The following is a 23,192-nucleotide window of genomic DNA, read 5'->3' on the forward strand; positions in this document are numbered from 1 at the left end:
GGAAACACACACACATACGTCTCTCTAAGACTGACGCAGACACACTCTATTCATATGGACCACCAGCTGTACACGTGTGTACAACCGTACACGTGTGTACAGCCGTACACGTGTGTACGGCCATACACGTGTGTACAGCTGTACACACAAACACCATTACAAATCCCAAAATCCCACCAAGACCTATACAAGATAGATGCCTAGCCCAAACCACATAATTATGACCTAACAATCTCCCCCTTGGTTTGTGGCTAGCATGAACTCAGGTCTTCTTGATCAGCGTCACAAAGATGTGTATGTATCGCTTCCTGAACTGCAGAAGATCCTTAGCATCAAACAAGACGAATAGCGCAATCGCTATCTTGAAACTTGATCACTGTAGTGGCGCAAGGCTCTTCGACTGTGGTCTTGAATTTGTCACCAAATTCTGCAATAAGTTTGTTCTTCAAGTCAGAGTAGCCTGCTGATAGGGCACCAAGATTAAGCTGGAGATCGGAGATCTGTTTAGACTTCTGAAAGTTTTCTTCTTCAAGCTCGGAAACTCGGATATCGAGGTTTCCGATCAGAACGTGTTTCTCGATGATCTTCTGTTTAAGAGTAGTGATCTCCTCCTTGAGCTCTGAGATAGATGGGCCTGCTCCCCCTGAACTTCCTTCACCAATTGATATTCATTTGCCACGAGGTAAAGGATCTGAATCTTGTTGAGCAAGAAACCTGGCAAGCCTCAAAGAGGCAGCATCATATGCAGGTTGTGGAGGAGAAGAACCCCCAGGAGCAGAAGAACTCCCGACTTCAAACGAAGATCTAACATTACTTGGTCCTTTTAGGGTCGATTGAGTTGGTGTAGCAGCTATGGAGGGTTGTTGGACTGGTGGTTCTTGATCTTGAATAAACACTCCCTGCCTCGGATCGATTCAACTTCTTTTTACAGAAGGCAGGGAGATTTGTATCGGTGTCGGATCACTTGTGGATGGCACAGATGTAGGAATAGCAGAATTAAGGGGAGGAATCCTTGAAGTTGTATCCATATTGGTTGAAAGGTGTCGGCCATCTGATCAAAAATTGGAGACGTCACTTTGAGAACACCACTAACTCCTTCTGTCTAGGTTGCCCAACATTATGGACAGTGTCAAAGAAAGCATCGAGGTCTTCACTCCTTAACCTTATATCATTATCCGTAGTCCATAAGTTGATATGTGAGACACTCAACAAGCTACACTTTAACTCAGGAGCGTAGATGACGTTCTCAAAACTCAGCACTCCATTTACAACTATCCCTTTTTGAGTGATCTTCCCTCCATCTCCTCCTGCGAAGGAAACATAGCCCCCATTAAAAGTCTAAATGACGTGCAGTTGGGAGATGTCTCCTGTCAATGTGCCTGGAACAACCGCTGTCGACGTACCAAGGTTTGACGACATTCCTCCGCAGCTGTTCCTGCACAATGAGTGGGATTATTTAGGTTTGGGAACCCAGGTCATTACAAGCCTGGGTTGACCAACAACTGAGAGGGTTTACGGCCGCACAAGGTATTACTGCCGTACACTTGATTACGGTTGTACACGGGTGTACGGCCGTACACCCGTGTACGACCGTGGACCGGATCACAACCGTACACGCCAACCGTACACACCCAACCGTACACACTTCAACCGCACACACCAACAGTACACTCAACCGCACACGTTCAAAGACCTAACCGCACACCTTCAAAGTCTCAACCGCACACCTTCAAAGTCTCAACCGCACACCTTCAAAGTTCCAGCCGCACACCCAAAAATACTCAAAAACCACAACTATCTTCAACCGCACACTCTTATGATTCTTCAAATTGACACTGAATTGGTTCTGATACCAATTGTAAGTCTTGATCTATAGATCCAAATCAGTAATCAATGAATTGCAAACAATCAAACAGAGTGTAGAAGAAGTAGAAAGAGAATCAAGCCAAGCATGCACACATCTATATCACATAAATGTCAGGTACACCTTGGGAAACACATACATATACGTCACTCTCATCCGTCCCTAATACTGACACAGACTCAGATTATTTTTACCACATGAAGCAGAACACAAGTGTGCAGCCGCAGACACGTGTACGGCCGCACACAGCGTGTGCGGCCGCACATACATGTACGGCAGTACACACCCACAAACACATTACAACCACCACAATCCACTCTAACATCCTACCAAGACCTATACATTAGAATGCCTAGCCCAAACCACAAAAGTACAGCCTTTCAGTCTCCCCCTTGGTTTGTGGCTAGCATAGACTTGGTCTTCATTCTCCAGGTTTTTCGAACAGCTTCAGGTCGGATTTTCCCATGGATCCCATCCATAGCTTTCCATTGATGATGGAGGCGACCATTACAGTGAATTCCTTAGCAGCAACCTCCATGACTTCTTTTCTGCAAATGATTTGGTGACGAGCTAAGGTACGAATGTCTCTTTCTCTGTATCTGAGAAGATCTTTTGCACTGATAAGCCTTATCACGTTTTTGCTTCTCTTGAGCTTGATGGCAGCAGTAGCAGTTTCATCATCATATGCCCAAAATTCCATGTCGTCAAGATATCCTTCATGGAAGTGTTGAGGGATACGAATTTCTTTCAGTTGATTTGTTGCTGGCCAAAGTATGATCTTCATTGGCTCACCAGATTCAGGATCAATAACATCCGCATCTTTTCTGTACAGGGCTTTTGCAGTTTTCATCTTTGAGAAGTTATCCCTGACCTGTCTGTCCAGGAACTGCTTGAAAGTTGAAGCGCTAGGATCTTTAGAGGGATTGTGGAATGGGGCTCTAGAGAGTTCAGAAAGATCGACCTTCGTCCATGAGTTAAAATCATGGATGTTTTTGTAGTATTCTGAGTGACCAGAATTTCTTTTAACCACCGATAATTTAGACTCAGGATCATAACCCCACATTCTGATCTCGGAGCGATCACCATACTCGTCACCAAACTTTCGCTTTTTAAGATCTGTCACTGTCAATTAGGATGTTTTGCTTTGCGATTTTCGTTCGAGTTCTTCATAAAAAGTAATCCTTCATTTCTATTGGCAGTGACAGTGCTCTTCCCATGTTTGATCGTGATCCGAGGTCTGGCACCTTCAGGTTCTTTTTCAAATCGATCAACGACAGTTGTAGTTCTTGGAGGAGGTGGATTAACAGAAAAGTCGCTTTCTGAAGGTTGAGAGGAAACAGTGGTAGGATCTTCAATACCATGAGGCTGTTAAAACAGAGATTTAAGCTTATCTCCAAAAGCGTCAAAAAGCTTGTTCTTCAAGTCAAAGTAAAAGGCAGTTACTGACCCAAGATTGGTTTGCAGGTCAGTAATCTGTTTTGACTTTGAGGCATTCTCTGCCTGAAGCTCAGCGATAAGGTTGCCATGTTGTTCCAGCAAGATGTCCTTTTCAATGTTTTGCTGCTTCAGAATGCCAATTTCTTCTTGAAGTTTGGACACAACAGCATTTCCATCCCCTGAGCGACCTTCCTCGAAAGATATTCCCTTTCCACGGGAGGAAGATTTTGGGCATTGAGACAAGTGCATAGCGAGTCTGATAGAAGCCTCATCTAGCGACAGTCTTGTTGGGGAATATGCTGGAACATTAGATGGTCCTCCTGTCTCAAGCAAGGTACTTGGACCTTCATGGGATTGGAGGGGTGGTGTTGTAATAGTAGTGGTGATAACAGTGGCGGAAACAGGTGGTGACTGGCTTTGAGTGAACACTCCCTGCCTCAAATTTTGATGTCTTCCTTGTACGGGAGGCATAGAAGTCTGCGTCTGTGTCTAGATACTTGAAAAAGGAATTGATGTAGGAGTAGCAGAATCTAGGGGAGGAATCCTTGAATCTGTACCCTGTTGACTTAAATTTTCTTCTATTTGAGTGGACGAAGGAGGCATAGTTTTAAGAGTCTTCTCTGCAGCCCTAGTATCAGTTGCAGTTTGAGCAACTTCATCGACCTTTTCGAAGAACCTGTCGGAGAGATCCAGACCTGTGTCAAGTTCAACTTCATGTTCAAAATCGAAGTTGAGGGGAATGGCAACATTATCAAGCCCTGAGAAATCCATTTCATGTAGAAATTCGTCATTTCCTTCACGTTCTACTCTATCTCCATCTACATCAAAATCACTCTCATCCTCCACATTCTGTATCATTTCATGTTCTGATGCAACTCTGGCCACAGGAGAGTTTAAGCCTTCTTCAGTTTCGTGTTCAGAAGTGGAGATGACCACATCGTCAGTCTCCGTAGGACTAGAAGATTCGTTGGGTTCTGACTGATCACTTTCCTCGGCAAAGATACCAAATCTGATTAAAGGATGTTTTCCTTCAAATTTGAGCTTTCCTGATCTCTTTTGCTTCATTAAAGCGAAAGCACTTGGGCCGACTGACTTGATATCCAGGGTCTCTCCTTTCCTTTCAATCTTAGGATGCTTGATGTTAAGGATCAGTTGGATAAACCTTGGATACATAAAAAATTTGTCCCTTTTGTTTCCCTCAATATTCAAAATCATCTCATGCAAGATGAATTTTGAAAAATTAAAGTTTACTTTAGAGGCCAAAGCAGTGATGGCACCAGTATTTGCCAGGGATATCTCGTTAGCACCAGATCTGCGTCCTGAAATACAACTCACAAAGACATGAGCTAGATATTTCCAACAAGGTGGCAATAACTTCTTGTGGGTAGGTGGAAAGGTTCCTTCATAGCCCATTTGTCCAAGGACATTTTGAATCTGGTTAGCATCAATTTCCCTTGGATATTCATGCTTGTCACGAATTTGTGGGACTTCTCGAATGATGTCTTCAGAGACCAATACTTTCTTTCCTTGTACACATGCCTCAAGATATTTCTCATCGTCATTGTTCCTTTTCACAGAAGCACTTCTCCAAAATTCTTTAATCAGATTTTGATAAATTGTTGGACTGAAGGTGAAAGCAGAGACTAAGCAACATTTTCTCAGACCATCGACAATGAATTTGAGATCATTGTGGGCCACTGGAGGATCTTCTAGAAAAATGGCCAGGTTGTGCACTTTTGCAAACTCAGAGTCTCCCATGATTTTTCCTAAAAAAGAAAGTAAAAATTTAGAGATTTTCCATTAATCAAATTAAAGTCAATTTTAGGTATGCAACCATACACCTAAATTCAGTCACACACACAAGGTGTGTGGCCGCACACGGTGTATTGTTACACAATGACTCCAACCGTACACGGGTCCAACCGCACACGGATGGTGTGGCCATACACGGGTCCCACCGTACACGAGTCAGCCACACATGAGTGAACCGCACATGGGGCCAGCCGCACACGCATAGTTGAAACTGATTCCTTTGAATGACCATCGATTCAATGTCGATTTTGCTCAAAAAATGTATTATGGGAGTCGATTTCATGATACTTACGAATATTAAGCTTAAATTTCACGAAAAATGAGATGCGTTCTTGAAGTTTTTAGAGAGAGAGAAAAACAGAGGAGTGTGCGGTCGAGGTAAAAGTGAAGAAGTGGATTTTGACTGCACATTCCCCTTTATATACTTCCCAACAAGGCTGCGCCCCCTTCATCTTTTTATCTTTTGACAATAAAGACCCAAAACCCAAAATATTAAAAAAAAGAGACATTTTGAGGATTAATTAAAATAAAATAAAAAATAAAAATGAAATAAAAATAAAAAAATAAAAATAAAAATAAAATAGATTCTAAGATTTTACCCATCGTAAAAATTAAAATAAAGATAAAAATTAAAAATAAAAATAAAATTAAGCTTTATTCAACCTAAACTTAATCAGCTATATTGAAATTGATTAACCTGATGTGATATGGGATCAAAGTTGTTAGACAATTATTATCCGTTTATCAGTCCCTCTCCTTTCATAAATAGATCTGGTCGATCGTTAGTATTGTGGTCCACTTAAGCACGAAAAATTTGTGACAAGATTTAGGAATTCTATCAGTGACAGGACAGATTGATCCTAAGTTACTAGATAAAAATACCTAAGGGCCATTCATCTGACGACAACCAAGGATATTGTTGTCCACCTAAATTGAGCAGCGAGGTCTACAGAAAATCTAGAATTGTTCAATTTTAAGTGTACTAGAACATGTTTCCCGCTTCCTGACATACCCCAATAATCAAGAACTTCCGAGATACTCCTTAATTTAGGTGAGCAGGATATTATTCATAGAAATGATTGATTTAGAATGCATATGTTGTACACTCAGGTCGGATCTTTCAATCACGCAGAGAGTGAAACATATGACTGACTAGAATTTCAGAGGGATTGAGAATTAGAAAGTTGCATATGCTGTGTACCATGTCAGATTGTTAGTCACACAAAGGAGACAACATATGTCTATCTCCGAGATATTGACATCCGCCAAAAGTCGATTTCTTGTCAAGCTCGCAGCCTCCGTAATTGCTGTCTGCAAAAGCATAAAGATCAAATTCGGAATTTTTCGGATACCAAAGACCCAGTAAGGAGAATAAAGCCAAGCATGCACACATCTATTACGTATAAATGTCAGGTATACCTTGGGAAACACACATACATACGTCTCTCTCATCCGTCCCTAATAGTGACACAGACTCAGACTATTTATACCACATGAAGCAGCACACAAGTGTGCAGCCGCACACACGTGTACGGACACACACAACGTGTGCGGTCGCACACACGTGTATGGCCGCACACAAGTGTGCAGCCGCACACACGTGTACGGCCACACACAGCGTGTGCGGCCGCACACACGTGTATGGCCGCACACACCCACTAACAAACCACAACCACCACAACACACTCTAACATCCTACCAAGACCTATACATTAGAATGCCTAGCCCAAACCACAAAAGTATAGTCTATCAATCTCCCCCTTGGTTTGCGGCTAGCATGAATCAGTCTTTATCAATAATGAGCACATATTGTAGATGAAGGAGTCTCTGTGGTTTGAGTTGGGTCAGGAAAAAGTACTCCCATCCTTGGATCATTTATGCGTCTCTTTAAAGGAGGCTGGGAGGTCAGAGTTGTCAGGGAATCACTTGTAATTGGCTCGGATGTAGGAACCACATTATCAAGGGGAGGAGTCCCTGATGATGTGTCCAAATGAGTTGAAGAATCAGCCATCTGAACGATAGACGGAGGCACCGTCTCTTGAGCATCAGCTTTCTCCCTTATCTCCGGTGTTTGATTGGCACCATCATCGATATCTTTGAAGAAGTCATCGAGGACTTCGTTGGACAACGGGTTATTATTCACACCACAATTCACCGCTACATCATCTCTGTCGTAACCGGATCCATTCCCTTAAATACCTGATCCAAACCCGGATCCATAACCCGGTGGGCTGCATCCATTTAAAAAATTATAAAGCCCAAAACACAAAACAATTTTTTTAAAAATAAAACTCTTGGAGGATTAATTTCAAAATAAAACAAAATAAAATAACATAAAATAAAAACATTTTCTAAAAAATTTATCAAACCTAAAAATGAAAGTAAAATAAAATAAAAATAAAACTAAATTTTGAATTTTAACCTAAATTTCACCTCTAACTGAAATTAATAACCTTTTGAGATTGTTGGATCAAAGTTGTTAGACAATCATTTTCCGTTTGTCAGTAACTCTCCTTTCATGAATAGATCTGGTCGATCGCCGATATTGTGATCCACTTAAGCACGAAAAATTTGTGACAAGATTTAGGAATTCTATCAGTGACAGGACAGATTGATCTTAAGTTACTAGATAAAAATACCTAAGGGCCATTCATCTGACGACAACCAAGGATATTGTTGTCCACCTAAATTGAGCAGCGAGATCTACAGACAGTCTAGAATTGTTCAATTTTAAGTGTACTAGAACATGTTTCCCGCTTCCTGACATACCCCAATAATCAAGAACTTCCGAGATACTCCTTCCTTTAGGTGAGCAGGCTATTATTCACAGAAAGGATTGATTTAGAATGCATATGATGTACATTTAGGTCGGATCTTTCAATCACACAGAGAGTGAAACATATGACTGACTAGAATTTCAGAGGGATTGAGAAGTAGAAGATTGTATATGCTGTGTACCAGGTCGGATTATTAATCACGCAAAGGAGACAGCATATGGCTAACAAATAGAAAGAATTGCATAGATAGAAGATGCAGAGAAATAGAGTTGCACATGCTGCAGTCCAGGTCGGATCTTTCGATCACACAGAGGAGGCAACATATGATTAATAGTAGGAGAGAAAGAAAATAATTTCCTACAGACCTACTTTATCGGAATTCCCCAGTCGCCCCGTCAGTACCGGAATTAAGGACATAATCTGTACATCGAGGAAAAGTTAAACCACAGTTCTAGATACAGGTTCTTTAATGTGACTGGTGGATTCTCATGTATATCTCCCTGCTCAACCTATCCAAGCGTCGTATTGTCAGGCTAAATGGAACTATCTAGGTCAGAGTTTATCAAGTCTCTAGATTCCTTAAGTTCATCTGCACCTAGTCAAGTCCATTAAACTTTTCGTGCCTACCAGCGCATCGAACATAGAGTCTAGACAATTCAGCTTTGGTACTTTACACAGACTCAGATTGTTTGTTATCACAATCAGATATCACTTCCCAACAAATCACTTCACAATAATATTTCTGATTTTTCTGATTTTCTAATGTTTTTGGATTTTCTGATTTTCTAATTTTTGTTTGGTTTTAGTTTATTTCTCCCCCTAAATTTGTGCATGGGTGAGAATGAAATTGAAATGCGCAAATTTAAACTAACCTAAATAAAAATTAATCCTCAAAGCGAATCATTTTCAAAAAAGTTTACCAGCACATCGAATCGAGCTTTGTTAAACGGCTTGGTGAACAGATCCGCCACATTATTAGCAGTGGGAACCTGTTCTAGCCGAATGAGCGAGCGCTCATAACAATCTCTGATAAAATGAACTTTGATGTCGATGTGCTTGGTTTTTGAGTGCTGGACCGGATTTTTAGCAATTTGAATCGCAGCCTCATTATCACAGAATATAGGGGTTTCTTGAAAGTTCAAACTGTAATCCAACAGCTGATGTTAGATCCATATGACTTGAGAACAACAGGCAGACGTAGCTACGTATTCTGCTTCTTGCATTGCCAAGACACCAGCCTATCTCCGACATATTGACATCCGCCTGAAGTCGATTTCCTGTCAAGCTCGCAGCCTCCGTAATTGCTGTCTGTCACACCCCAAAACCGGAACGGCGGAAACGTTCAGGACGTCATGTCAAGTATCATAACATATGCAGTATAGTAATCAAAGTACAACAACCATTGCATTAATAGTAATAATTTTACATAGGTTACATTTAGCAACAACATCAAAAGTAAATACAGAGAATAACATAAAATGCAGCTCGGTACAAGGCTGTCTTCACAAAAGCTCCCGGAGTGTACCTGTCTACTGACGACCTGAGAATACAAGTTATTTTGAAAGAGAGTATCAACATTTTAATGCTGGTGAGTTCATAAGTATTTTAATGACATTGATATAAATACATGTTATTCATCAAAATGATCTCACCAATAATGGTGATTAGAATTTACAGAGTATTAGCATTTCTCCCAGAAAATCCTATATTTTCTAATAAGAGTAGTTTTCTACCAAAACTCGACTGTTTATGTTTAAGCAAATGAGTTTTTCTACTAAAAGCAGTCTTCTACCAAGACCCAACTGTTTTATGTTTAAGGAGTATTTTCCCCCAAAGGTAACTATCATTATCAAAATATAGTTTATACTTTAACGAATATGTGAGAAGGGCACAAGTAAAGTAATAGGGAAAATAATACTTTTCTTCAGCAATGACGTTGCTGTTTATAAAGAATAAAATACAAACTACAGGAAGTATTGAATGAACAATACACCTCGGGGAGTCTAAGTGAATGAAATACAGACTCCAGGCGGTATTAAATGAACAACACGCCTCGGAGAGTCTAAATGAATGAAATACAGACTCCAGGCGGTATTAAATGAACAATACGCCTCGGAGAGTCTAAAGAGACCTTTTAATCCTAGGTAGGTTAGTTTAAAGGTTTTAAAAATGTGGCCTAGTGTATAACTAGGAAAATATGTTATGAGGGTTTTATATCTAGAAGGTACCGTGATGACACTTATTACCTTAAAGCCATGAATTATAAGGTAATTGTGAAGATACTCGTAACCATACTGATTGACGAATGTAAACACGACGACCTGCTGGCGTCGAAATGATTGTGACATTTGTCACCCCTTGGCTTGGTCGGCCGGGACTGTAGCTAGCAGTCGGGATGTGGGATGGTCTGTCCCGTATAGATCTATACATACAATGCCCGCTCTCCCTCCAGGAGACTCTGGTTACCACTCGACAACGGTGAAATCCGCGTCATGAGGATGTATCTCGTGTTTTGATTTCTATAAACCTTTATTTTTACTAAAAGTATAAGTTTTCAGAATATAGATATAACTAAGTTCTCCTTCATGAAAGTTATAGTTGGTTTCTAAACTATACCTATTATAGTTTACTCGAGAGGTTATCTAGATGCCTTTGTTACCCAAAGGTGTTGAACTGGAATAAGAGTATTAACATCTAACCAGATATACATAATATATAACTAGGATTTCAACGACACTCGGACAAATAACCGGATGCTCTAAGTCCACAACCAAACAAGGAACAGGAAATAAAGCGGGTTATCAGTCCTAAGTCCTTCAAATCCTACTTATATAACTATATCTATATAGACATGAATCTATCAAGAATATAAGTTTAAAAGACTTTGATAAAAGTTTGGTAATTTAAAAGAGATTTTGGTACTTAAAAGAGATTTGAAAACAAGATATGAAAACCTTTAGCCGGATAAAACAGTTTAACGTGCAAAAATCTATTTGATTGACAGTTATTAATCACATGTGATTGATATAATAACTTATCAATTCAACTTGTATTCCCCCCCCCCCCCATAAAAGCATTTAAAATCATTTAAAAGGTTGATTAAGGGGTATGAACTCACCTGAAGTGAGTAACTTGAAAGAAAGATTGATATAGGATCACCGGGTGTCGAACGAAGTCGTGAGCACAAACGGATCCTAGTTTAACATGTAATAACACATATATGAATACACTTAGGGTATATAACCACTAATAGACACATGGGCACACCTTAGGGACATGAAAACACTTAGAATTAAGTGTTACAAACACCTATTGAAGTCCCGAAATGAGTGTAAGGCCTTAGATTTGAGTGTAAGGCCACCAAACTCAACTTTTATGTGTGTGCGGCCATGTGAGCGGCCAGGGTGTGCGGTCAGGCCTGTGTGTGGTCGTACATGGGAGTGTGCGGCCGTACATGGGAGTGTGCGGCCGTACATGGGAGTGTGCGGCCGTACATGGGAGTGTGCGGCCGTACACTCTTCCTTCATGCTCAAACCGTCGATTTTCAGGTGTTTCAAAGCCAATACCAAGTCCAACTAACAAAATGGAGGCCAAACTCTCACTTTGGAGAGTCTTTAAGGTGTGTACGGCCACCTTATGAAGGTGTGCGGCCGTACACCTTCAAGTGATCAAGAACATGAAGAACACTATGAGTTTTAAGCTTAGATCCAGGTGTCTTACCACTATAACAAGCTGAAATATGGAGTATTTCCCGTTTTTGAGGCCCTTAGAGTGTTCTTGGATGAAGTTTTTAGAGAGAGAAAGTAGTGAGAGAAAGTATAGTGCAGCCAAAATGGGAAAAGAGTAAATGAAGGGGGTCTCATCCAATATATAGGGTTGGGTGTGCGGCTGGCTGTGTGCGGATGGCTGGCCGCACACTCAGGTGTGCGGCCGCACACACCATGCTGGGTGTGTTTGGCCCGATTTATTGATGCTACATACATTCTAACCCTTTCTAAGACTCATATCTAGGTTGTACTAAGCCTAGAACACTCATATAGACCCACAACTTCATTACAAAATCGTAAAACGAGGCCAACTTTGATAAAAATGAAGGATGTACAAGTTAGAAATTTCGGGTTGTCACATCATCCCCCCGTTAGAGGGAATTTCGTCCCAAAATTAGAATCTTAACGAACACTCATGGATGGATGCGAAAGATGTGGACACTTCATGCTCTAGCTGATCCGCCCGTTCCTTAGGGAAATCAGGTCCATACTGAGTTTTAGCGAATTTTCGTTACGAGGTATAGTTTCTTTTTTGATCTTTGGGCCACACGGGATAAGGTTTCATCAGTTTCCTTTACCGAGCTAGATTTCTCATGTTTCCCTTAATGAACGTGGGTCTGGTTTCCATGGATCAAATCGAGAAAATGGTGAGAGTTTTGTCGGGTACTACCGGGTCATTTGCTGAGACGTGGACATGTTAGGGTAGAATTTATGGAATCCCTAAAGCAGTCTGGGTCTGACGGATGCTGGACCAATTCTATCAAGAATCTCTGATGGTCCTCAGTTCTTTGGAATATGGAACGTTTCAGTACCCAAAACATAATGTACCTCCATGATGAGATCGTCACTTGGCGTGATCACCATTTTGAGGTTCCAAAAGTTTTCCCTTATTGGAGGTGTAGTCCTCATGATTGGTTCCTAGGGGTCTCAGGTCGTATTTGGATTCGTATTTCCTACTGGTTGGCTTTCGGAGATTTTCTGGATCATTGAAGGTGATGTCTATATGCTGGCATCTATTGGTTACGTGGCATCTACCTCAGCCCAGTGCAGAAAGGACCTACACTTTCGACTCACGAGGTGCTTCTAACGGAATATCTCAAACGTTAGGATGATAGAGGGTTTACCAGACGATGCTTAGAAAATTTCAACTTTTGTCAAAGCCTAATAGATGCTTTCACAATATGATTCCTAATTGGAAGGAATCATTCTCTAACTCCTTTTGTTGTTTCATGGATAGCAGCCTCTGATCAGGGCTAGCTTCGTCCTTAAAGATTTTCTGAAGCGCTTGACTATTTCAGGAGGTGGTTCTACTATCCCTTTAGGGATAGTATTTCTTGGAACACCTAGTAGTCTAACAAATCTCAAAGACTTGCTCCATTCTCCATCGCGTCTGCTCCCTCCAGTTTGTAGGAAGCGCGTGTTCTTGTATAACCCATCGACTAACACCTAGACTGGTGTCGAGTCTACAATCTCTTTATGATTTGGTTTATAAAGCTTAACGCAATTTAACATCTACTTTATTAAAGTATTCTTGGTTGTGGAGGTAGTCATGTGGTTCTTAGCATCCTAGTATTAACTTTGGAGAGTGCAGTCTATCATCTATAGGGCGACGGTAACTTTTCTCGCATGACGAGACACTATCAGAACTTTTTCCGACCTAGGCACTTCTCGTCTGTATCTGGATGAACGAAGTGCTTGAGTAGTGCGAGCATCCCTTGCAACTACTCTTCCGATGTTACCGAGTTTCTCTATCTAGATTAAATCTAGATGGCATAAGATTCTGCCACTCAGAACCTCTAATTCCCTCATCCATTCTTCTCAGAGTTTAACCTGTCACAGCTTTCCAGGTTTCTTGGCTCACTACTGAGATGCTTAATTTGTGGATTTAAGCGTAAATGGACGGTCGTAGTCAACGTCTTTGACTCTTACGACTTGAGTTACTTTTTCCTAACTGAGAGTGTCAGCTACTATGTAGACTTAACCGGGATGACAACAATTTCGAATTTGTAGTCATGTTAGTAGCTCAACCCAAAATGGTTCTCTTGAATTCAGCTCCTTCCCTATGGGATAGAATGAAGGGTTTTATTATAAGGTTCGTTGTAGACCTCATACTCGGCTCAATCACTATTACTCCGGGTATGCAAGTCGTATATAATTGAGATTGACGGGATGTTCAGATGTGTGGCCCCACCCCAAACCCACAAAGGCAGACAGCAATTTAGGTACCTCAAAGGCAGCGCAAAACTGGGTCTTTGGTATCCGAAAAATTCCGAATTTAATCTTGATGCTTTTGCAGACAGCAATTACGGAGGGTGCGAGCTTGACAGGAAATCGACTTCAGGCGGATGTCAATATCTCGGAGATAGGCTGGTGTCTTGGCAATGCAAGAAGCAGCATACTGTCTCGACCTCAACAGCAGAAGCAGAATACGTAGCTGCGTCTGCCTGTTGTTCTCAAGTCATATGGATCCAACATCAGCTGTTGGATTACGGTTTGAACTTTCAAGAAACCCCTATGTTCTGTGATAATGAGGTTGCGATTCAAATTGCTAAAAATCCGGTCCAGCGCTCAAAAACCAAGCACATCGACATCAAAGTTCATTTTATCAGAGATTGTTATGAGCGCTCGCTCATTCGGCTAGAACAGGTTCCCACTGCTAATAATGTGGCGGATCTGTTCACCAAGCCGTTTCACAAAGCTCGATTCGATGTGCTGGTAAACTTTTTGAAAATGATTCGCTTTGAGGATTAATTTTTGTTTAGGTTAGTTTAAATTTGCGCATTTCAATTTCATTCTCACCCATGCACAAATTTAGGGGGAGAAATAAACTAAAACCAAACAAAAATTAGAAAATCAGAAAATCCAAAAACAACAGAAAATTAGAAAATCCAAAAACATTAGAAAATCAGAAAAATCAAAAATATTATTGTGAAGTGATGTGCTGGGAAGTGATATCAGATTTTGATAACAGACAATCTGAGTCTGTGTAAAGTACCAAAGCTGAATTGTCTAGACTCTGTGTTCGATGTGCTGGTAGGCACGAAAAGTTTAATGGACTTGACTAGGTGCAGATGAACTTAAGGAATCTAGAGACTTGATAAACTCTGACCTAGATAGTTCCATTTAGCCTGACAATACGACGCTTGGATAGGTTGAGCAGGGATATATACATGAGAATCCACCAGTCACATTAAAGAACCCGTATCTAGAACTGTGGTTTAACGTTTCCTCGATGTACGGATTATGTCCTTAATTCCGGTACTGACGGGGCGACTGGCGAATTCCGAAAAATTAGGTCTGTAGGAAATTATTTTCTTTCTCTCCTACTGTTAGTCATATGTTGCTTCCTCTGTGTGATCGAAAGATCCGACCTGGAATGCAGCATATGCAACTCTATTTCTCTGCATCTTCTATCTATGCAATTCTTTCTATCTGTTAGCCATATGATGTCTCCTTTGTGTGATTAACAATCCGACCTGGTACACAGCATATGCAACCTTCTACTTCTCAATCCCTCTGAAATTCTAGTCAGTCATATGTTTCACTCTCTGCGTTATTGAAAGATCCGACCTGAGTGTACAGCATATGCATTCTAAATCTATCCTCCCAATTAATAATAGTCTGCTCACCTAAAGTAAGGAGTATCTCGGAAGTTCTTGATTATTGGGGTATATCAGGAAGCGGGAAACACATTCTAGTACAATTAAAATTGAATAATTATAGATTGTCTGTAGTTCTCGCTGCTCAACTTAGGTGGACAACAATATCCCTGGTCGTCGTCAGATAAATGGTCCTTAGGTATTTTTATCTAGAAACTTAGGATCAATCTGTCCTGTCACTGATAGCATTCCTAAAACTTGTAACAATTTTTCGTGCTTAAGTGGATCACAATACCGGCGATCGACGAGATCTATTCATGAATGGAGAGGTACTGACAAATGGAAAATGATTGTCTAACAACTTTGATCCCACAATCTCAAAAGGTTATTAATTTCAGTTAGAGGTGAAATTTAGGATAAAATTCAAAATTTAGTTTTATTTTTATTTTATTTTACTTTCATTTTTTGGTTTGATAAATTTTTTAGAAAATGTTTTCATTTTATGTTATTTTATTTTGTTTTATTTTGAAATTAATCCTCCAAGAGTTTTATTTTCAAAAAAAAAAAAGTGAATCAAGCCAAGCATGCACACATCTTTATCACATAAATGTCAGGTACACCTTGGGAAACACATATATATACGTCTCTCTCGTCCGTCCCTAATACTGACATATACTCACTCTATTTATAGGACCACCAGCTGTACACGTGTGTACAACCGTACACGTGTGTACAGCCGTACACGTGTGTATAGCCGCACACGTGTGTACAGCCGTACACGTGTGTACAGCCGCACACGTGTGTACAGCCGTACACCAGCTACAAACACCATTACAAATCCCAAAATCCCACCAAGACCTATACAAGATAGATGCCTAGCCTAAACCACATAATTATGACCTAACAATCTCCCCCTTGGTTTGTGGCTAGCATGAACTCAGGTCTTCTTGATCAGCGTCACAAAGATATGTATGTATCGCTTCCTGAACTGCAGAACATCCTTAGCATCAAACAAGACGAATAGCGCAATCGCTATCTTGAAACTTGATCACTGTAGTGGCGCAAGGCTCTTCGACTGTGGTCTTGAACTTGTCACCAAATTCTGCAATAAGTTTGTTCTTCAAGTCAGAGTAGCCTGCTGATAGGGCACCAAGATTAAGCTGGAGATCGGAGATCTGTTTAGACTTCTGAAAGTTTTCTTCTTCAAGCTCGGAAACTCGGATATCGAGGTTTCCGATCAGAACGTCTTTCTCGATGATCTTCTGTTTAAGAGTAGTGATCTCCTCCTTGAGCTCTAAGATAGATGGGCCTGCTCCCCCTGAACTTCCTTCACCAATTGATATTCATTTGCCACGAGGTAAAGGATCTGAATCTTGTTGAGCAAGAAACCTGGCAAGCCTCAAAGAGGCAGCATCATATGCAGGTTGTGGAGGAGAAGAACCCCAGGAGCAGAAGAACTCCCGACTTCAAACGAAGATCTAACATTACTTGGTCCTTTTAGGGTCGATTGAGTTGGTGTAGCAGCTGTGGAGGGTTGTTGGACTGGTGGTTCTTGATCTTGAATAAACACTCCCTGCCTCGGATCGAGTCAACTTCTTTTTACAGAAGGCAGGGAGATTTGTGTCGGTGTCGGATCACTTGTGGATGGCACAGATGTAGGAATAGCAGAATTAAGGGGAGGAATCCTTGAAGTTGTATCCATATCGGTTGAAAGGTGTCGGCCATCTGATCAAAAATTGGAGACGTCACTTTGAGAACACCACTAACTCCTTCTGTCTAGGTTGCCCAACATTATGGACAGTGTCAAAGAAAGCATCGAGGTCTTCACTGCTTAACCTTATATCATTATTCGTAGTCCATAAGCTGATCTGTGAGACACTCAACAAGCTACACTTTAACTCAGGAGCGTAGATGACGTTCTCAAAACTCAGCACTCCATTTACAACTATCCCTTTTTGAGTGATCTTCCCTCCATCTCCTCCTGCGAAGGAAACATAGCCCCCATTAAAAGTCTGAATGACGTGCAGTTGGGAGATGTCTCCTGTCAATGTGCCTGGAACAACCGCTGTCGACGTACCAAGGTTTGACGACATTCCTCCGCAGCTGTTCCTGCACAATGAGTGGGATTATTTAGGTTTGGGAACCCAGGTCATTACAAGCCTGGGTTGACCAACAATTGAGAGGGTTTACGGCCGCACAAGGGATTACTGCCGTACACTTGATTACGGTTGTACACGGGTGTACGGCCGTACACCCGTGTACGACCGTGGACCGGATCACAACTGTACACGCCAACCGTACACACCCAACCGTACACACTTCAACCGCACACACCAACAGTACACTCAACCGCACACGTTCAAAGACCTAACCGCACACCTTCAAAGTCTCAACCGTACACCTTCAAAGTCTCAACCGCACACCTTCAAAGTTCCTGCCGCACACCGAAAAATACTCAAAAACCAGAACTATCTTCATCAGCACACTCTTATGATTCTTCAAATTGACACTGAATTGGCTCTGATACCAATTGTAAGTCCCGATCTATAGATCCAAATCAGTGATCAATGAATTGCAAACAATGAAACAGAGTGTAGAAGGAGTAGAAGGTAAATCAAACCAAGCATGCACACATCTATTACGTATAAATGTCAGGTACACCTTGGGAAACACACACACATGCGTCTCTCTAAGACTGACACAGACACACTCTATTTATAGGACCACCAGCTGTACACGTGTGTACAGCCGCACACGTGTGTACAGCCGCACACGTGTGTACAGCCGTACACGTGTGTACAGCCGCACACGTGTGTACAGCCGTTCACGTGCTACAAACACCATTACAAATCCCAAAATCCCACCAAGACCTATACAAGATAGATGCCTAGCCCAAAGCACATAATATTACTAAACTTATAATATTATAAAGTATAAGGGTTGAATTTTAACTTTTAAAACTCTAGGGTTTGGAATTAAAGTTTTATTAGTGTGACATTACAAATTCCAAAACTTGAGGGAAAGTTTTGAAACTTGTCAAAACTCTTCACATTCATAACTTATGAATTTATTTGGATTTTAATGTATGATACCTTTCATTTTCCATAACTTGAGGACAAGTTATGGAGGTCATTAAAATTCATTTAGATCATTTTTCTAACAACTAAAATTATCACATAATCTATTATCTAACTAAACTCATAATCAAGATAATTTCTAGTCGACAATTTGAAAGCAATTTTTGTTTATCATATAAAAAGAACAATTATTTTAAAACTTTGACAATTATCTTGTGGTTGGATGAGTACAAGCACTACCATATCATAAAAAACATTTCTAATGATCCAAAATAGTTTGTGGTAGTGATCCCAATCCAAACCAGGCCAAGAAACTCGAAATTCTGCAAACAGTGCCTTCAACTCGTCGAGTACATGAACTGGACTCGGCGAGTTGCTTTGTTATTGAGTTGACTCGTTGAGTCTGCTCATGTACTCGGCGATTTCACTAGTCAGGGGCCAAAATTTCGACTTTTTCAGCTTTGAAAAACTAGTAAGCATCAAATATAATATAAAACAATCCTGACTCTGATACCACTGTTGGGTTTTGAGCACTATAACACTCATATGGCGCACATGTAACCCTAAATGACTTGGATCTCTGTTTTCTCTATTATTCATGCATATTTTCAATTTTCCAAAGCATTGTCCTAACTAGCATACAAATTGCCAAATGAATAATACATCTAGATAGATGACATACCTTTCGAAGGACTAGTAGTTCTTGACCTTTGAAAGCTTGAGCATCTCAACTGTGATGCCTCTAATGGTTCACAAACACCAATATGAAAAAGGATGACTTAAGAGAATAAGCTACTTATCTCAAAGAGAAGGTGTAACCGATTTTGGCTCATGGAGGGTTCTATTTATAGTGTTGCACAATTTATAAACCCTAATGCTCCATGACTTTCCACATTCTTATGCTCCATGGGTTTAACCTCCATTGACTATCCATTGATTAACTTATTGGTTTAGCCCATCTAAATAATCATGGATCATTAGCCCACACTACAAGAATCATTGATTTACATAATCAATCCTCATATATTTAATTAGTCTCTTTTGACCACAAAATTAATTCCAAATTAATTCTTGATCAATACTTATTAAATAATCTCATATTAATATATTATACTTGTAATATATTAATAAACGATAAATAACCTTATTCTCAAAATCCATCCAATCAAATTGCACTAGTGATGGCCACCCAAAAGGACCATGCTACAATCGGGTTAAGTACATACCTGTTATATTTATTGGCTTAGACACCAAATCCAACAGCTTTATGCTTACCCAGTTGTTTACGCTTTTAGGTATCATCGATTATTGCTGGAATGCGAAGGCGGGACTGTACACACTCATCGGCAACATTGAAGACTCTACATTTCTACAATACTATGATTTTTAATAAATGTAATTAAGAATAAATGGTTGTCTTAATTAATGAATTAATAAATTGGGAAGTTTTACCTTAGTAAAAAATGAAAATTTTTAGTTGTGAAAATGGGACGTTACAAGTTGGTATCAGATCCCCGGTTTGAGTGAAATGGAGGAACACTTGTGTGAATCCAGTCTCAAACTAGGATCGGAGAGTTTTTACAAAATGTTTTTGAAAAATAAATTATAATAAAAAGAGTTGGGTTAAGGACATGGGTTCGGTCCCTTGTCATGTTCTTGTTTGATTGTTGGATTGGGATCAGGAATGTGGACCTTGACTTAACTTTGATTTTTCAGGAAGATGCGGTGTATACAGTCAGCCAGAGCCCGAACAGGAGAGTGGTTCCCAAAATACCCATAATTTTTATGTTTCCTGAGTTTTGACTTTTGTTGATTTATGAATTGTTAGAGAAGCATGCTAGTGGATAAGGTTCTTTTAGAAACTGTTGGATAGTGATGCCTTCTGATTTAGTGAGTTGCTTACTTGATATATGTTTCTGATTGTGTGATTGTTGTGAGTATGTTGATTAGTTGTATATGGCCGGATTGGATAGCCCTAGAATGATCGACTTGGCATTACTTCCTGTTCCTTGTTTGGTTGTGGACTTAGGGAAGAGTCGAATATTCGACAGTCTATCTGATCTCGGGTTGTATACAATAAGAATACACAAAAGCAATCGGTGGAGGTAGTTGTAGCTCACAAGAGAAGTGGGTGTTAGCACACTTGGGAGTGGCTTAGTGCAAGTACTTAGGACCTTGGAATGAATTCTGAATCAACTACAAATAAGTGTGGAAGGTAGTATGGGCCCAAACTACTGAAAGCACATGATCCGTATGAGATTCAGGAGGAATTTCGAGGCTGCTACGAAACTAATATGAGTAGGATCTCGTGTGGAGCACTGTATTGTGATGTCTGATCTTTCCTTGATATATTTTTAGTATGGCGGCTATTGGAGATTCAAGATCAGGAGCAGGAGCTAGTTGTCAGGATGGGCCAGGATTTACGGAGGACCAGGTTAGGGAGATCATTCGTGAGGAGTTTGTTTCTTTTGTCAGGGGCAGATACCGGAGTTGGTTGGGCCTGTCAAGGCCGCTATGATGGAGTACTTCGATGACCGATATGCTACACTTTCTAAGGTTGCTACTGCTACAGCCACTGTGGATGTTGTTGCCATTAGGACTCGAGGAGAGAGAGATTTCCAGTATCCAGACTTCGATCGTACGAAGCCCCCAGAGTTTGATGGGGTCTCGGACCCGATAATGGAGATGAGATGGTTGTATGACATGGATGGTTGTTTCTTCACGTGTTCTTGTCCAGATAACCAGAAGGTCAAGTGTGCCCTAAACCTTCTTAGGTTGGGGGCAAGGGATTGGTGGGGACTGGTGAGTAGTTCTTATACTCCTGAGCAGAGGGTCGCGATGACTTGGGAGCAGTTCTAAGAGATGTTTCATGCAAGGTATGTTCCCCTTGTAGAGAGGGAGAGACTAGCCCAGGAGTACCTAGATCTGAGACAAACGACTGAGTCGGTGACAGAGATCACCAAGATGTTCACGGTGAGGGTTTTGTTTAGTCCTGATTTCGCTGCTTCAGAGCAGGCTCAGATGACTCGGTATTTAAGCATGCTTAAGACGAACATTCGGCAGTTCGTGTCCACCTAACACTATGGTTCTCACGGTGAGCTTCAGGATGTCGTGAGGAGGCAAGAGATTGAGATAGAGACCTAAGAGAAGGAGCAATGTCAGACTCTGGATCAGTCCCAGCCTGCAACAAAGTGGTTCAAGTCCGCCGACCCGAGTTTAGGATTCGATGGAGGGAGGCGCAGAACTTTTGTATGTCAAAGGTGTGGAGAGGAGGGCCTTTTTGGTAGAGATTACATGCAGAGTGCGTGAGTTTGTTTCCATTGCGGTCAGGAAGGCCACATTAGGGCTCACTGTCCTTTTCTTAGTGAGGTGCTGGATCCTACGCCCTTAGCTTGGCAGTTACCCGATGGTCATCAGGGGACCGTCGGGGTCCAGAGGACCGATATTTGAGTTGGCAGTTCATTATTTAGCAATATTAGTAGTATTGGTATTTATCTGTAATTTATGTTTGTGTTCCAAGGCTCAGTTGTAATTTTGGATGATCAGTTAAATGAAACTATCTTATTAGCTCTATTCTAATTAAATTCTTATTATGAATAAATTAATTATCCTTGTCCTCGATTATATGCGTGTTGGAATTTAGGAATGTTGTGTGCGTTTAGATTGTCCTATGCAAGTGAATATCAGTGGTTAGGACCAAGTAATAGAGTTCGAGTTAGTCGGGGTATCGAAGGACTATGGAGTTCTTAGTTTCTAGCATATTTCAAGTGGGGGAGAGTGGAACCTTGTAGTAGGAAGACTTTGTGCCAATATTTGGTTTTCGATCGAGTTTTTTAAGTTCCAGACTCTACACAACTGCTAAATCTTCGGGTTTCGCAGCAAGATCATCGTCAGTTGTTGTACTTTCCCTTCGATTGTATTAGTCTTGGTTGCGATAGCATTCGTAGGGCGTGCTTGTGCTTAAACCCTAAGGTGTTAGGAGCTCCGGGTGAGGGTTTACTTGTTTGTTATCGTCTGATCGAGGGTGAGCCCGAGCATTGATAGTGGATAGCTTGTTGAGCTGGTGGAGCCAAGTAAGAGTGTCGTCTTGTTCATTATGTGATCAATTATTTTCATTGCGGTAGTGCCCTTTTGTGCGGGGTTACATGCCGGTGTTTGGCCGTGAAGCTCTGGAACAGATTTATTCCACGGATTTTCGTTCATCTTGGTTGTTGTGGGGGGGGGGGAGTACATCTTGAAGTAGAATCGAGAGCTTATTTTGAGGACGAAATCTAATTTAAGTGGGGGAGAATTGTAACATTCCGTTTAAAATAAATAAAATTAAATAAGTAAATAAATAAAGCAGATAAATAAATAAATAATAAATCCTAAAACCTCGAGAAATATTTTTTTATATTTTATTTTATTGTATTTTAGCCCTAAAGTCGTATTAAATTAGTGGGGTCTACACCTTGGGGGTGTTAAAAGTTATCTTTTTGGATATTGAGAGTTAAAATTGTAACATATGGACTTGAATTGAAAAAGATTTGGGAGGGAGGGACTAAAAGTGAAAATTGGCATAATGTTAGTGTTGGAGACGGGTTAAGACCCGTCACTCCCCTCCTTCCTCCTCATTTCAAACCAACCCTAGCCCTAAACTCATTTCTTACAGCCGCCACCTTACTTCCAGGTATTCCATCCGCCGTACTTAGGAAAATGTGAATTTGGTGCTAACCCATGAAATTACACTTTGCACTTTGCTTAAGTCGTTAGTGGAGCGTGCGTGGTTAACCGGCACACTAACCTGGACTTAACAAGGTAGACAAAGGGTAACTTAATATTTATCATAGTATCGGTGGAGCGTGTGTGGTTAACCGGCA

General features: G+C 40.8%; 1 protein-coding gene across 1 annotated transcript in view; it reads right to left on the reverse strand.

Annotated features, from left to right (window-relative positions):
* Positions 1–16,263: 16,263 nt before the first annotated feature.
* The window catches only part of LOC145106543 (uncharacterized), a 29,807-nt gene continuing 22,878 nt past the window's right edge, over positions 16,264–23,192 (reverse strand). Inside the window, exon 9 of the mRNA XM_079043498.1 lies at positions 16,264–16,583. Coding sequence (XP_078899624.1) covers positions 16,264–16,583 — 320 coding nt within the window. The remainder of the gene's footprint in view (positions 16,584–23,192) is intronic.

The sequence above is a fragment of the Lactuca virosa genome, chromosome 4 (assembly GCF_052849685.1).
Source record: "Lactuca virosa cultivar CGN04683 chromosome 4, Lactuca_virosa_CGN04683_v6, whole genome shotgun sequence".
Classification (NCBI taxonomy): Eukaryota; Viridiplantae; Streptophyta; class Magnoliopsida; order Asterales; family Asteraceae; genus Lactuca; species Lactuca virosa.